This window comes from Aythya marila (assembly GCF_965140915.1).
Source record: "Aythya marila genome assembly, chromosome: 17".
NCBI lineage: Eukaryota > Metazoa > Chordata > Aves > Anseriformes > Anatidae > Aythya > Aythya marila.
Window position 1 is genome coordinate 5,355,704 of NC_139058.1, and position 14,496 is coordinate 5,370,199.

The 14,496-nt window shown below is 50.2% G+C and overlaps 1 protein-coding gene across 1 annotated transcript; it reads left to right on the top strand.

Moving 5' to 3' along the window:
- The first annotated feature begins 829 nt into the window (after positions 1–829).
- SF3A1 (splicing factor 3a subunit 1) lies at positions 830–13,443 on the top strand. Its single transcript, XM_082774103.1, has 16 exons — positions 830–957; positions 2,168–2,280; positions 3,619–3,823; positions 4,631–4,888; positions 5,339–5,413; positions 6,076–6,226; positions 6,654–6,847; positions 7,483–7,600; positions 7,719–7,904; positions 8,284–8,405; positions 8,556–8,798; positions 9,498–9,708; positions 10,433–10,587; positions 11,404–11,505; positions 11,706–11,777; positions 12,691–13,443. Exons 1-16 carry the CDS (start codon positions 892–894, stop codon positions 12,790–12,792), a joined length of 2,373 nt encoding a protein of 790 aa, XP_082630229.1. The 5' UTR covers positions 830–891; the 3' UTR covers positions 12,793–13,443.
- Positions 13,444–14,496: the final 1,053 nt, after the last annotated feature.

Consider the following 14,496-nt stretch of genomic DNA (forward strand, 5'->3'; position numbering starts at 1 on the left):
GGTGTCAGGGGATGGGGGTGTCAGGGGGGTGGGTGTCAGGGGGTGGAGGTGTCGGGGGGGTTTGTCAGGGGTGGGTGTCAGGGGATGGGGGTGTCAGGGGATGGGGATGTCAGGGGGTGGGTGCCAAGGGGTGGGGGGTGTCAGGAGGTGCTGGGGTGTTGGGGGGGGTTGTCAGGGGTGGGTGTCAGGGGGTGGGGGTGTCAGGGGGGTGGGAGTCAGGGGGTGGGTGTCAGGGGATGGGGGTGTCAGGGGGTGGAGGTGTCGGGGGGGTGGGTGCCAGGGGGTAGGGGGGTGTCAGGGGCTAGTGGGGTGTCAGGAGAGGTTGTCGGGGTGGGGTGTCAGGGGGTAGTGGGCTGTCAAGGGGGTGGATGCTCGAGGAGTGGGGGGCCCAGGGGCGGTGGGAGGCAGGGGATGGGGGTGCTAAGGGGTGGTTGTCAGGGGTTGGGGGGCTCAGGGGGTGGGTGTCAGGGGATGGGGGTGTCAGGGGCGATCCCGGGAGGGTCCCAGCCTCCCCTCCCCAAAACTGGAGGCTTCAGGGATAGGAAGGCGTGAGGGGGCTCCTCGCTTAGCCCCGGGGGGCTTTTGGGGGGCGCTGGGGGCCGGGGGGGGGGGCGCTCGGGGCGAGCGGGGCCCAGCGGGGGCCGGGCCGGGCCTGGGCAGCGGCTTCGCGCCGCGCCCGTTGCCATGGCAACGGCCCCCCCTCAACTCCCCCTCAATGGTCCGCCCCGCGCGCAGAGATTTCGTCAGAGAGACACCCCCCCATAAAGGAATGGAACAGCCCGAGGCGCATGCGCGCTGCTCCTCCGCCCTCACAGCGCCGCCTGGGCGCGTTCCGTCAGGCGCGGCCGCCATTTTGTCCGCGGGCGGCACCGAGCGGCACCGGGCAGCGCCATGCCCGCCGGGCCCGTACAGGCCGGGCCTCCGGCACAGCCGGCACCACCCGCAGAGAGCAAACCGGTAGGGCCCGGCCCGGGGGAGGGGGTTCGGGAGGTGTCCCGGAGGGTCCGGGCCTAGGAGCGGCAGCGCGAGGCCCGGTTCGAGGCCTGGAGGCCGCCCTGCGCTGGGCCTTGGGGAACGGCGGCACCCGCGGGGCCCTCGGTGCTGTGCGGGGTCCGGGTCGGCCCCTGGGGTCTTCACAGAGCTCACAGTGGTCCCGGTGTTCCAAAATGTCCCCATTGAGACCTTAAAGCCGTCCCGTACGGCAGGGCCCAGCGAAAAAGCTGCCCTCAGGGTGCTGGGGCTGCAGCACCGCTGAGGGAAGCAGCTTGCTGAGCTGCTATTGTCAATTAAAGAGCTTCTGATGTAATCTCCGTGGGGCTAGAAGCTGTCTGTTCTATCACGTTGATTCAGTCCGTGTGATTCTGGTTCCTGGCAGTCCCGTGAGCTTGTAGGAATGGTCCCCTGGTTGATCAGCACAGGCAAGTTACTCCTGCACGTGGTGTTGCAGGCACTCCCCTTCGCTGCCCCTCAGCTCAGCATCTAAGCAATGCTTGGGGTCAAGGCTGAAGGCGCAAAGCGCTGTGGAGATGTATTTTGGTTCCCATGGCGTGGCCTTCCTCCTCGCCCTGCCATGCCAGCCTCTGCAGCAGGTGCCCTTGACGAGCAGACAAACATCATCTCCCGGCCCTGGGAAGCTGGGGAGTGCCGTTACCTCCTGGGGCTGTTGATCCAGGTTGTTAAACTGGATCTTTGCCAGAAAAACTTAATGATTTGGGGGCTGGGGAGGAGAATACACTCTTGTCCACTGTGGGGGTTGCTGTTTGGAATACAGTGTTCTTACAGAACGTTCCTTAAGCATGGGATTTCAGACCGGCTTGTGAAGGTGTGTTAGGCCTGCTATTCTAGGTATAGATGAAGAAATCGAGAGAGATAAATGGATTTTCCAACTCAACCCATTGAAAATAAACCCGGTGTCAATTCACAGTCTGTCAGGCTGTGCTGTCACACCCAGATGCTGCTCTACAACGAGTTATTCAGTGTTGTTTGAAATTCCTTCTCGTGTTAGCAGTTGGGATTTGGGCTGTTTGCATTCACTGCCTTCACTATTTGCAAACCCTGCAATGGAAGGTGTCTCGCTGTACCACCAGCGTCATCATCTTTGGAATAATTTTTGTGGTTATGAGGTAGCTGGACAGACAACTGTAAGAAAAATGTTTTTTTATTGCAGCCAGAAGAGGAGCCAAAAGAGGAAGCAGCACCGGCCAAGCCTGTGGTGGGAATTATTTATCCTCCTCCGGAGGTCAGGAACATCGTTGACAAGACTGCCAGCTTCGTGGCCAGGTAAACAGCGCGGGAGTTGGCTCCTGTTTGTGGGATTTTCGTGCAGCTCTTCTTCCAGTGCTGAGGTCTGCGTAGCTCCAGAAGCTGAAGCAGGTCACACAAAGGTTTCATGAGGATTGAGCTCATACCAGTGAGGTTGTAGAGGTTGTGTTCTGCTAGAAAAGCACTGACAGCAAATAAAATCCTTTGTGAACGCTGTGAGGTGTGCTGCAATGGCTAGGTGACAGCTCTTCTTCTAAATCCAACCCGAAGGGCAGACAAAATTCCAGGTAGAAAGGGAGCCCTGTTACAGGCACTTTGCTGAGCGATTAAGCCAGCAGCAGCTGTGGCTGTATTTTATGATGTGTAGGCAAATGGCAGATGAAGAACTCTGCTGCTTGCTGAGCCCTGCAGCCAAGTCCCGTCCCCGTGTACCTGCAGCTTCATAAACGGTGCCAGCAGCTGGGCCTGACGCTCCCCAGCTCAGCTGCCTCTCTCCCTTTGCAGCCAGGGGAAGAAATGCACGCCTCCAGGGAGCAATCTTGCCCTGTCTGAGGGCAGATGGACTGCCTGGGATGTTTTCCCCTGCTGACTGGAATTTGCTGCTTGAGCTGTAGCACGAGTGTAGCTCTCACGGTTTGGGGAGGAGCCTAAAAGTGAGATAAATTGTGCTCCTTTCAGTTCCTTCCGTTTGCCACATGTCCATTCAGCAAACACAAGGTGTCAGTGCTGACAGTGCTTCCTCTGCTTTTGGGAGAGGCTCAGTGCCTGAACGAGACCTAGAGGTATCTAGGGAACATGAATAGCAGCGTGCTGCAGCAAGCTTTTAATTTTCTTAAAAGTGCTCTTTGAAAATAACCGGCAGTTCGCTTGGATGGGAGAAAAGGAAATAACCCTGGCGGCTCTCCTGAGTGCGTTGTGCTTCGTTTCTGCATGGGCTGCTGATTACCTGGCTGCTCCTCGCGTGACCTTTCTTGAAATAAAACCAGCCTCCAAAACTTGTTAGTCTAGTAGGGGACTAAACATCATCCAGTGAATCGTGTAATCCGCTCGGAGATGTTCGGTGTGAATGTAGCCCAACAAGACTGAAATACTTGTGTGTGTGTTGAACTGCCTCGAGAAATGCTCACTGTGGAATGTTAAAGGCTAAGATAGGATGTGCACATAGCCAGTATGTGTATAAACACCTGCTGCGTTGGGTGAGAGTTACCTGGAGGTAGGGAGAGGTAAACTCCTGCTGCACAGGAGAGAAAAGTGTTCAGGGAATCAGCCCCTCAGAAGACAGGTCTTCCTATGACAGAAACAGGCGTTTGTACCTGAGTCGATACCCATTTGTCTAATCTTTTTTCCACCCTACAGAAATGGTCCAGAATTTGAAGCTCGAATTCGTCAGAATGAAATAAATAACCCCAAGTTCAATTTCTTGAATCCCAACGACCCTTACCATGCGTACTACCGGCACAAAGTCAGCGAGTTCAAAGAGGGCAAGGCCCAGGAGCCCTCAGCTGCTATTCCCAAGGTTATGCAACAGCAGCAAACTGCTCAGCAGCAGCTTCCACAGAAGGTAAGCGTTTCTTTTCACTTCGGTCAAGAACTTTGACTGCTTGTTCCTCACACCCCGATGTTAAGCAGAAGAATACTAAGCAGAAAGATGGTGCAAATGATACATTTGCCATAGAAGGTGGCATGCAGGCATGGAATTTTGCATCTGGGACTTCCTTCTGATGCAGGTGTGCATCCCCCAGATGCTGGTATCTCACAGGTTTTGTGAAAGATCCAGTATGTTGTATTGCTTAATCTATTTTAATTGCATTTTCTCATACTTAACGCTGATGATCACTTGGAACGTTTGACTTTAGGACTCCTGCCATACACAAATCCTTTAAAATCCCTTGGAGTTTAGTTTGGGCTTGTTGCATGCACAGTCTTATAGAAATGCTTTTTTTTTTTTTTTTTTTTTTCCTGCCAGAAGGATCAGCTTGTCCTGAAAGTGTGGAGTGCAAAATGTTGCTTAGTTGTGTCTTTATACATAGGGGATGGAAAAAGGGAATCTGAGCCTTTTGCATGCTTTGTGTGGCCAACAGCCGTGCTGTGTGGCACTGACTGCAGGACTGGTAACCACGGGAGGGTTGTAGCAAAGTCCTGACGGTTTGCAGTGTTGTTAGCTGGTAGAACACTTATTTTACACTAGGCCTGAGGACAGGTGTCCAGATACACCTTACATTACTACTTTCTTCCATCCTTGCAGTTGCCAGAATATCTAAACTGACGTTACTTTCCCTCAGCAACTGAAGGAAAAATGGGCCCTCCCAAGAGTTCAGTAACAATTTCTTGATGACAGTCACGGAGCTGTCTCCGTTCTGCTCCACAGGTGCAGGCCCAGGTGATCCAGGAGACCGTTGTTCCCAAGGAGCCGCCTCCGGAGTTTGAGTTCATTGCAGATCCTCCCTCCATCTCGGCCTTTGACTTGGATGTGGTGAAGCTGACGGCGCAGTTTGTGGCTCGGAACGGGCGGCAATTCTTGACGCAGCTGATGCAGAAAGAGCAGAGGAACTATCAGTTTGACTTCCTTCGCCCGCAGCACAGCCTGTTTAACTACTTCACAAAGCTGGTTGAGCAGTACACAAAGGTACTCGTGGCAGTTCACCTGTGAAGCTGCTTTCCTCAGCAGCAGTGTTGATTTTGAAGACTACAGATGCTCTACAAAACAGACCAGAAATGCGTACAGGTCTAGGAGTCCGTCCCTTAAACCTTGCCCTTTAAAAAGAGATTTCTTGCACGTTGTTGTGGGCATGTGCAGTGCTGAATGCAGTGGGTTGCTACTTAAGTGTATCAAACACTACAGCGATATAAATAAAAGTTACATTTTTAAAAATACTAACTATAGATTAAAGGGCAAAGAGTGAATATTTTAAGCTCAAGTATGAGGAATAATTAATACAGTAGCAACAGAAGAAATGGAACGTAGTCTCAGGGGTCTGCTGATATTTTTATCTATGTGGAAAGATAATAGTTGCTTTTAAGGAGACTTTGTCAAAAAAAAGAGTCGTTGCCAACTGTCACACAAAATATGTTTCAGATCCTGATCCCACCAAAAGGCTTACTCATCAAACTCAAGAAGGAGGCTGAAAATCCCAAGGAAGTCCTAGATCAGGTATTACATGAATCATTTTCCAAACTGTTAAAGCATTTCAGTTACACTTCGAATTCTCTCTTTGCATGCTTCTAATTTACTGGCATCCAATACAGATTCCACGTAAGATGGGTGTGTCCCTTGTAGTCACAAGGGTGACTTGAATATCAGGGTACTCAAGCTCACTTTCAAGCTCCTAGGCACTGTTTGTTCACGTGTGGCACTGCAGAGGCATAGATAACTGCATGATGCCATTCCTAAATACCTTTCCTTCTCAGACAACTTCACTGTGGCACCTCAGTCACTTGCAGTTCTATCAATATGTTTTCTTAACTTCTGTCTTCATCACAAAGGCTGTTTGTGCGTGGAGAGGTGACATCGCAGACTTTTTATTACAACCCTGTAAATTGTTTGCTGATTGTGAATCCTCAACAGTACGCAAATCAAGTGGCTTGGTCTTAACTCAAGAAGTGTGCAGTTCCAGCTTTAGAAAACCATTATGAAGCTGGTGCAGTACTCTGCTCAATAGGCAAACTGTAAAATACAACTATTTCTTTGCTCTGCCAAGCCTCTGAAGTGGTCCTTGCACAAATGCCTTGACAGTGTTGGTAGGATAAACTTTAGACGCTGTACAGGTGATTATTGTGTATTTTTTGGTGCTAGCTTTATGTCTGCTTGTGCAGGTGTATTACAGAGTGGAGTGGGCCAAGTTCCAAGAGCGAGAGAGAAAGAAGGAAGAGGAAGAGAAGGAAAAGGAGCGTGTTGCTTATGCCCAGATTGATTGGCACGACTTTGTGGTTGTGGAAACAGTGGACTTTCAGCCCAATGAACAAGGTACTGAGGCTAGGCTTTGTAACCTCTTTGAAACACTGCTTCCTCTGAGTACAATGCTGGTTTTAGGCAGACGTGGGGTTTTACAGCCGTATATCCCTCAAAGATGAATGGGAAAGCCTCCTAATGACAGGGTAGGGCTGGATTTTTTTTATTTTTTCCTGGAGTCAGTAACATTCTCCTTGCACAAAGGGCTGCACAGGTGTCTGTTTTTCCACCTGCATCAGGACAGCAAGTACTGGGGGTTCAGCTCTGGGGCTCCCCAGTCTAAGAAGAACGTGGTCCTATTAGAGCAAGTCCAGAGAAGGGCCACGAGGATGCTCAGAGGGCTGGAGCACCTCTGCTGTGAAGACAGCCTGAGGCAGTTGGGGTTGTTGAAGGCCAGGCTGGATGAAGCTTTGAGCAACCTGGTCTGTTTTCTGCTTCGTAGGGAATTTTCCTCCTCCCACCACTCCGGAAGAGTTGGGAGCTCGAATCCTCATCCAGGAGCGTTATGAGAAGTTTGGGGAAAGTGAGGAGGTGGAAATGGAGGTGGAGTCAGATGAAGAAGATGAAAAGCAAGAGAAAACAGACGAGCCCCCGACCCAGCTGGATCAAGACACACAAGTGCAGGATATGGATGAGGTAGGTAGTCAACAGAATCAGCCTCGTGAGCTTTGTGACTGGTTTATGGTGCTCTTCATCTTCATTGCAATAAGTTCCTCAGTTTCTTGAGGAAATGAGATTTCTTTGCTTCTGATGGAATTTCAAAACAACCTCTGTCTGCCAAAACACTGTAATATGGTATTTTTAATATTTTTCGTGACAATACAATTTACAAGAGAAACCTGGGAATTCTGAAACCTAGGGATGTGAATTCGGTATTTCCGTGACCGAGTCTTTTAGGCTTTCTTCTACATTGGAGTCTGGAACATTTGAAGACTGATGAATTTTAGGCTCTTCCTCTAACCACAGTATATTAGCTGTTTTGCTGTTAACAAGGAAGAAGGCCATGGTTAACCGTAAGCCCCTGCTTGACCTGCTGTGGTAATGTGGAAGCTGAGGAGTACTTGCTTCCTTTATTTGGGTCTCCTGAATCTTTTAATTCCTGATTACCCTGAGGAATCGCTGTAGAATAGATGTCCAGAGGCAAAACAGCTCAGTTGCTTTGAAGCTGCGTGATTGCTCCTACCAGTACTACAGAGAAATTCTATGCAGTTCTCACATCTTTTGTGTGGGTGTTTGACTACTGGAACTTTATGACTTTTTTTTTTCTTAAGGGCTCAGATGATGAAGATGAAAGTCAGAAGGTTCCTCCTCCACCAGAAACCCCAATGCCGCCACCTCTTCCTCCAACACCAGACCAGGTCATTGTGCGGAAAGACTACGATCCCAAAGGTAAATCGGGCTGCTGAAGGCCAACTTCATTTCTTACTGTGTAATCACAAAAGCGTTTGTTTCTAGGCCACATCCTCTGGTGGTGTGTTTTTTAATGGCTGTGGTTTTGTTTTTCCAGCCTCAAAACCATTGCCGCCTGCCCCAGCTCCGGATGAGTATCTCGTTTCCCCCATCACTGGGGAGAAAATTCCTGCCAGCAAAATGCAAGAACACATGCGGATTGGTCTCCTGGATCCTCGGTGGCTGGAGCAGCGTGATCGATCTATCCGTGAAAAGCAGAGTGACGATGAGGTCTATGCCCCAGGTCAGCTCGAGCGTCTGACAAAGCCTGTAAAACCCACTTCCTAGATCAGTGCTCTGAACTTCTTAGCGTGCGTCCTCACTCCCCCTAGTTGCCACTGATAAGGACTGTCTTTAATGTAGCTTTCTGTGCTACGTCCTTAGTGTGCTGATTATATGGCTACTTTTTGTCCTTAGTACGTTAAAGCCCTTCTGCAGACTTAAAGGCAAAGAGCATCGGCTGCTGCTGACCGGCCATCAGTTGCAGTCCCTCTCTGAAAAGAACAGCACTAAGCCAATGGGTGCCAAATAGTTTAATGATTTGTTAAAGAGTTGTGACAATTTGTGATCCTGTTTGACTGGGAATTCTTACCTGAAGTGACACGATTCCTTTTTGCCTGTAGGTTTGGATATCGAAAGCAGCTTGAAGCAGCTGGCAGAACGCCGTACCGATATCTTTGGTGTGGAAGAAACTGCCATTGGTAAAAAGATTGGTGAAGAAGAAATCCAGAAACCAGAGGAAAAGGTAGAGTAGGAATGAGTTCCTGTAGTATTGTGAATGCTCAGAGAGAGGGGTCTTCTTGTTCTTGCTGTAAAACTGGTGTCTTGATCTATTTGTAGCTCTCCTCGTGGTCTCTGTGGGCTGGGGTTATTCTGATGTATTTTCTCCTGTCAGGTGACCTGGGATGGCCACTCAGGCAGCATGGCCCGCACGCAACAGGCTGCTCAGGCCAATATTACTCTTCAAGAGCAAATTGAAGCTATCCATAAGGCCAAGGGACTGGTGCCAGAAGATGACAGCAAGGAGAAGATTGGTCCCAGCAAACCCAACGAAATGCCCCAGCCTCCCCCTCCTTCATCAGCATCAAATCCCCCAGCGAGTGCTCAGCCCATCACATCTGTGCCTCGTCCACCCACAGTAAGTGCTTGGGTGTCTGAAAGTAGACAGCTGTGGCTGTAGTTAATTAGAAAGGAGTCCTGACAAAGCTCAAGGGTTATAGCAGGCCACTGGCTGGAAGCAGATTTTGGGCGAAGTTAGTGTTTCCAAATGGCTCCTAGGCCTTCAGAAGTTCCCTGTTGACCTTGCTGTTAAAAGTGAAAATAAGACAGAAGTGAAATCTCTCATCCTTAGCAGTATCAAAAAGACTTGATCAGCTGGGCTGGGGAAAAACGTGGGTGGTGCCTCCTTGGAGGAAGGAAGCATGGCTAATAAATGCATGGGTGGGGGCCTCTTTTTTAATGTAAAAAGACGTGATGCGGAAAACGAAAGCAGTGGCAGGTGAGAAATCACAGATGCCTCACAGCCCCAGGTTCCTGTGCACCGGGGGATCTGCTGTGACCCTGAGAGCTCCTGCTCCAGGATCGCCGTGTGGCTCGCGGCCTGGTTCCTGAGTGGTGAGGGAAGGAAGAACTGCTTGATGTGTTAATGAGGTTTCTGTGCCTGTTTACAGGAAGCTCGGGCTGGCCATACGGTGAGCACGCAGAGGTTCCCAGCAGGTCTTTGCCCAGCAGGAATCCTCAGTGTGTTGCCTTGGTTATTTTAATCAAGACTGCAGACAGCACTGAGATGATCATTGCATGCATCTGCTAAGAAAAATGACCTTCTCTCTCTCTCCAGATGCCCCCTCCTGTTCGTGCCGCCGTTGTTTCTGCTGTTCCCGTCATGCCTCGTCCCCCGATGACTTCTGTGGTCCGTTTGCCTCCGGGGTCTGTCATAGCCACCCCTATGCCACCAATAATCCACACCCCACGTATCAACGTTGTCCCCATGCCGCCCTCCGCTCCTCCCATCATGAGCCCCCGCCCGCCTCCCATGATCGTGCCGACAGGTCAGTAACTTCAGCTCTTTCCCATCTAGCGTGAGCTTGAGCTTTGATTCCCTTCTTCTTTTTGTGCCTCTGATAATGGTAACCGGGACTGCAAACCACAAATCTCATCTTTAAGGACTTTTCTTGCGTTTAGTAAGACTTAACCTGGCAGTGCTGCTTCTGGGCTCCAGTGTCCCCACTTGGTGTCCCTGGGGGTCTGACCAGATGAACTCTGGGGATCTGTGCTGCTTTCCAACAGGGACCAGAGTAAAGCTGATCTGCCAGCACCTCGCTGGGTGTTACAGCTGGTTAGGGAAGTTGCTGCTGCAGGAGGAAGAGCTGTTGTCTGGCTCCATTCCTCATAGTGGCTTCGTAGCGTGAGGTGATTTTAAGTTAAAAAGCACAACATGAAAACGCTTCTTCCGCTTTGTCCTTTTTTTTTTTTTTTTTTTTTTCTAAATTGAAGTGCTGGCACCGCTGCATGCCAAACGGAGAGCATTTTCTTTTCTGCAAGATCTGCAGGAAACTCTTACGCTGCTTGTTGTCTTTTCCTGGACTGTTTCCCAATATAAAAGACCTAATGTTTAAAGTTTGCATGTTGCTGTTGGTTGTGTTAACTTCCTGCGTGTATTGTGGCGTTTATTTTCAGCCTTTTCTAGTTTGCTAGTAGAGTTTATGTAAGGGATTATCTGCTGTATACTCGGTGGCTGACTGCAGGTTGTGCTTTTCCCCCATCCCGTTTCAGCATTCGTTCCAGCACCTCCCGTGGCTCCGGTTCCTTCCCCAGCCCCGATGCCCCCTGTTCACCCACCACCACCGATGGAGGATGAGCCGGTTTCAAAGAAACTGAAGAGTGAGGACAGCCTGATTCCAGAGGAGGAGTTCCTGCGCAGGAACAAGGTATGCGTGTGGGCTGGCTGCTCGGTCAGGCTCCTCACCCTGCCGGGCTGTTTGTTCAGCCTCCTGTACCCAAAGGGGATGTGAAGTCCACTGAGGACACAGAGGGGAGCTGATGTGCAAGTGTTCCATGAGACAGTGACTTTCTGAGAGGGCTCCTTCCTCATGTCGTACCTGAATGAGCTGAACTGCCCTATATTTTACTGGAAAGAGCAGCAGAGCGCTGCACACACAAGCCTGGTGAGCTGGTACTCTTCTGTAATTAAGGGCAGCAAGAAACAGGTTTACAGTAATGTAAAGAAGAGCTAATGCTGATAAGCTTTTAAGCAGAAGACTGCTAAGCTGGAGATACAAGGAGATTTAATATATCAATGTCAACATGGTAGTATGGTAATGTGACATTCTGTAACAACGTGAACGGGACGTTGGGCTGAATTCCTTCCCGAGCAGTGGCATCAGCTAGGGTTGAGTTTGAAGTCCTTTGAGAAGGGAATGCTGTTTTTTCTGGACACCTGCACTGCGGAGCTGCCTCCTGCTTAATGCTGCTTGTGTTCCCTCTGTGATAACTCAGAATGCGTGTGATGCTTGGTGAACAGCAGCCTAACGAGGGACTAAGGGGAGAAATCCAAGTAAAGGTTTTGTTTTGGTAACGGCAAACTGACTTTCTCAATATTGAGACAAATAATACTTCTGTGTGTTCACTGAGCAGTCAAGATAAGCGATTAGTATTGGGAAGGTCTATAAATACTTTGTCTGCCGCTCTTATCACAGCCCTGAGCCTCCTTGCCTGTGAGAGACGTTATCTTTGTTTCCTTGCAGGGTCCTGTCACGGTCAAAGTCCAGGTTCCCAACATGCAGGACAAGACGGAATGGAAACTGAACGGCCAAGTGTTGGTGTTCACCCTGCCGCTCTCAGACCAGGTATGTAGCTTATTAACCTGGCCTTTATCCCTTGCTCTTTTGTTGTGGAGCATCTCCGTGTTGAGAGTTGCATGACAGGAGCTATAAAACTGGAAATTCCCCACGCTGTGGCCTCTTGCCAGGCTGTGTGGCTGGGGTTGCAGTGCTGGCTGTCTGTATGGTGTGGAAAAAGCCTGAGGAAGCTCTTTAATTCTTCGTAGGTGTCTGTTATAAAGGTTAAGATCCATGAGGCCACGGGGATGCCAGCTGGGAAACAGAAGCTGCAGTACGAGGTGGGTATAAGTCCTTCAAACGCTGTTTTTGTTTCGGTGCTTTCTCACAGAAAACCTTTCCTTAAAAAAAAAAGTTGTGCCCACTGAGATATTGGGAAGAGCAGAGGGAATGGATTTCCTGTCTGTACAGCACACTTGGTTACAGTACTGCGCGCTGTTTCAGCAGGACAGGCCTCTAGGAGGTGGCATCAGTGGAATTTCACATCCTCACTGTTGCAGATGAGGCCTCAAAGCCTTAATATGTTCTCTGAAATCAACCTATTTTATTGAGGGGGTGGGGCTGGTTGTGATTTTTTACATTTAAATACAGCATTTTGCCCCTGCTGTTCTGTCTCACTCGGGAAGGTTGGGCAAGAATGTCTTGAAACCCTGGGGACTCTGAAAGGATTTTCACCGAAACACTGAAGGGAAAAGAGGTGTCTTGAGACTGGAGCTGTTGTTAAAAAGGAGCAGGGCCTTTCTCATTTGTTTTCAGTCATGCATGTGCCCAGGCAGGCACAACCTGCTGCCTAAGCAGTGAACTTTGAGCTCTTACCTCCCCAGGAATTTTTCCGTGGGCAGACAGTGTTAACCCTTAGCAAGAAATAAAAATTATTTAAAGGATTAAAAAAAAAAAAAAGGAGGGGGAACTAACAGGCTTCATCTGTTGTGGCAACTGATTCTTTCTGTATTCGTAGAGGTGTCTATTGTGTATTGCCAATTCCTACAATTGTGTAATTCCCAGCCTACCACCTCTTCCCATGCCAGTCTTGTGAGACTTTGGGACCTCTCCAGGCTTTATCCAAGCCTGCAGTGTTTTGTCATCACTCCAGTTTGAGAGTAGGGCCAGGAAGGCTTTGTCTGTGTGGGGTTTTGTGGGAAGGGACCATTAAGGTTTCTGCTGTGACCGTTGTTTATTTCCTTTTCTCCTCAGGGCATCTTCATCAAGGATTCAAACTCCCTGGCTTATTATAACATGACAAGTGGCTCTCTGATTCACCTGGCACTCAAAGAAAGAGGAGGCAGGAAGAAATAGGAGCCGTGGAGCCCGGAGACGTAACGGCTCCTTTGCCACTTGTGTAGCCCCAACCATTCGAATCCTCCAGCCTTTTAGGGGCCACCGTGACAAGCTGCAGACTGCCTACCAGCTTGTTTGAGAAGAGAGACTGTGAACCCAGTGCTTGGGTGGCTGAGGAGAGGGAGGAGGCTGGTAGAGCCCTGAAAGCTGTGCAAGTGTAGTGAGCTAGTACGTAACTGCAGCGGTCTGTTAGTGGTCGATGCTTTGCTAGAGTGCTGGTGTCCAGGTTTGCTGTCTCCCCGGTAAATTCCCCAGAGAAGCCACATTGAGGTCATGCCCAGCTTAGTCTAGATCCATCTTTGAGGGATTTATACTGACCAAGAACATCATCTGTCTGGCCACAGTGGTTGCTGCTTTATTTAACCCTTTTTCTAATTGAAAACTACTTTCTCAGTGTACTTGCTAAGCCCCTTGTTCTTTTTCTGTCTCAAATCTATCTGCAAGAGCCTCTTGCACTGACCCTGACTTGGAGTTTTATCCTCTCTCAGTGTAAGTGTGCACGGCTGTCCCTCACAATAAAGGAGATCCGGGACTGCATGCTCAGCAGCTTCATGCTTGTTCTGTACAGCCCGTGATTTGTTTTAATAAACACGCATCTCGGTGCGAGGTCCCGTTTGTGGCAGCTCTCGTTCTTGGGGGTTTGGGCTTTTTAGATGGAGGTGGGCCTGACTTCATAGCTCTCTGGTCCTGGATGGGTTGTGGGGAAGTGCACTGGTCTTTAAAATCAGTTATTTTATCCAAGGAAAGGCTTCAAGAAAAGGGTTTTGTTAAAATTTTCTCAATGCTACCCATGTGTTCCCAACCATAACACACACACGTGTACTCAGGTTTGTGTAGGGGTATAGCGAGGTGGTTTTGAGCTTAAATCTCATTAGTAGGAATTTTCTTGGAAGGGTGTTTCACACTGCCTTGCAGTTTACATCCTCTGGTTCTGGAGAGCATTCAGATCCAGAGATCCAGAGAACAGATCATGCCCTTACCTTCCATCGAAGCTCTCTGGCAGTTGGAAGCGCCCACAACCCAGGCACAGCGAGGGCAGGTTGAGCTGTGGACAGGTAACGAGGCGGCCGAGGAAGGTGGGCTGTCTGCTGCCGCCCCCCTTACAGCCATCATTTGGGTACCTCTGCTCTTTGGGGCCAACCCAAAGCCACGGGTTTGTTTTGCTTTCTTTTGTGCGGCGTCCAGGCGTCACAGAAGGATCCTGTTTACCTTATTTTGTGCTCTGGGGGACGGAGAGATGAATCAGGAGTGAAGAGATGACATCCTACGGCCTCCTGTGTGCTCATGGTGGGGCAGGCAGCCGAGGAAGCTGCAGGGAAGGTGCCTGGCACGGGCCCAGCCCAGGTGGCTGCTGCTTCTCCTGCTCCTCCAGCTGCCGCAGCTGCCGGGTGCCCACGTGTCTGCGAACGCAGCCCCGCTCCCCTCCAGCCGCAGGATGCCGAATTAAATCGCTTCTCTGCAGGTGTGGGCAGGCTGTTTGGGTGTACGGAGGATGTGGGGGCGCGCCTGCCCCCCAGGAAGGCAGGCTCATGGCTTTCCCTTTGCTTCTAAAAACCAGACAATGATCGCGGGGTAGGGTTGGGACAACGGGAACGACGTTTTCATGGGGGAAAACAAAACGGGGGGCAGAGCTTGGAGCCACTGCAGTGGAGGTTCGCTAAA

Bases quoted from the DNA above. Each gene is read 5' to 3' on its own strand.
- SF3A1 (XM_082774103.1), top strand. From the start codon at position 892: ATGCCCGCCGGGCCCGTACAGGCCGGGCCTCCGGCACAGCCGGCACCA. The intron at 9,709-10,432 runs GTCAGTAACTTC...ATCCCGTTTCAG, and splicing joins TCCCATGATCGTGCCGACAG to CATTCGTTCCAGCACCTCCC. The intron at 10,588-11,403 runs GTATGCGTGTGG...GTTTCCTTGCAG, and splicing joins AGTTCCTGCGCAGGAACAAG to GGTCCTGTCACGGTCAAAGT.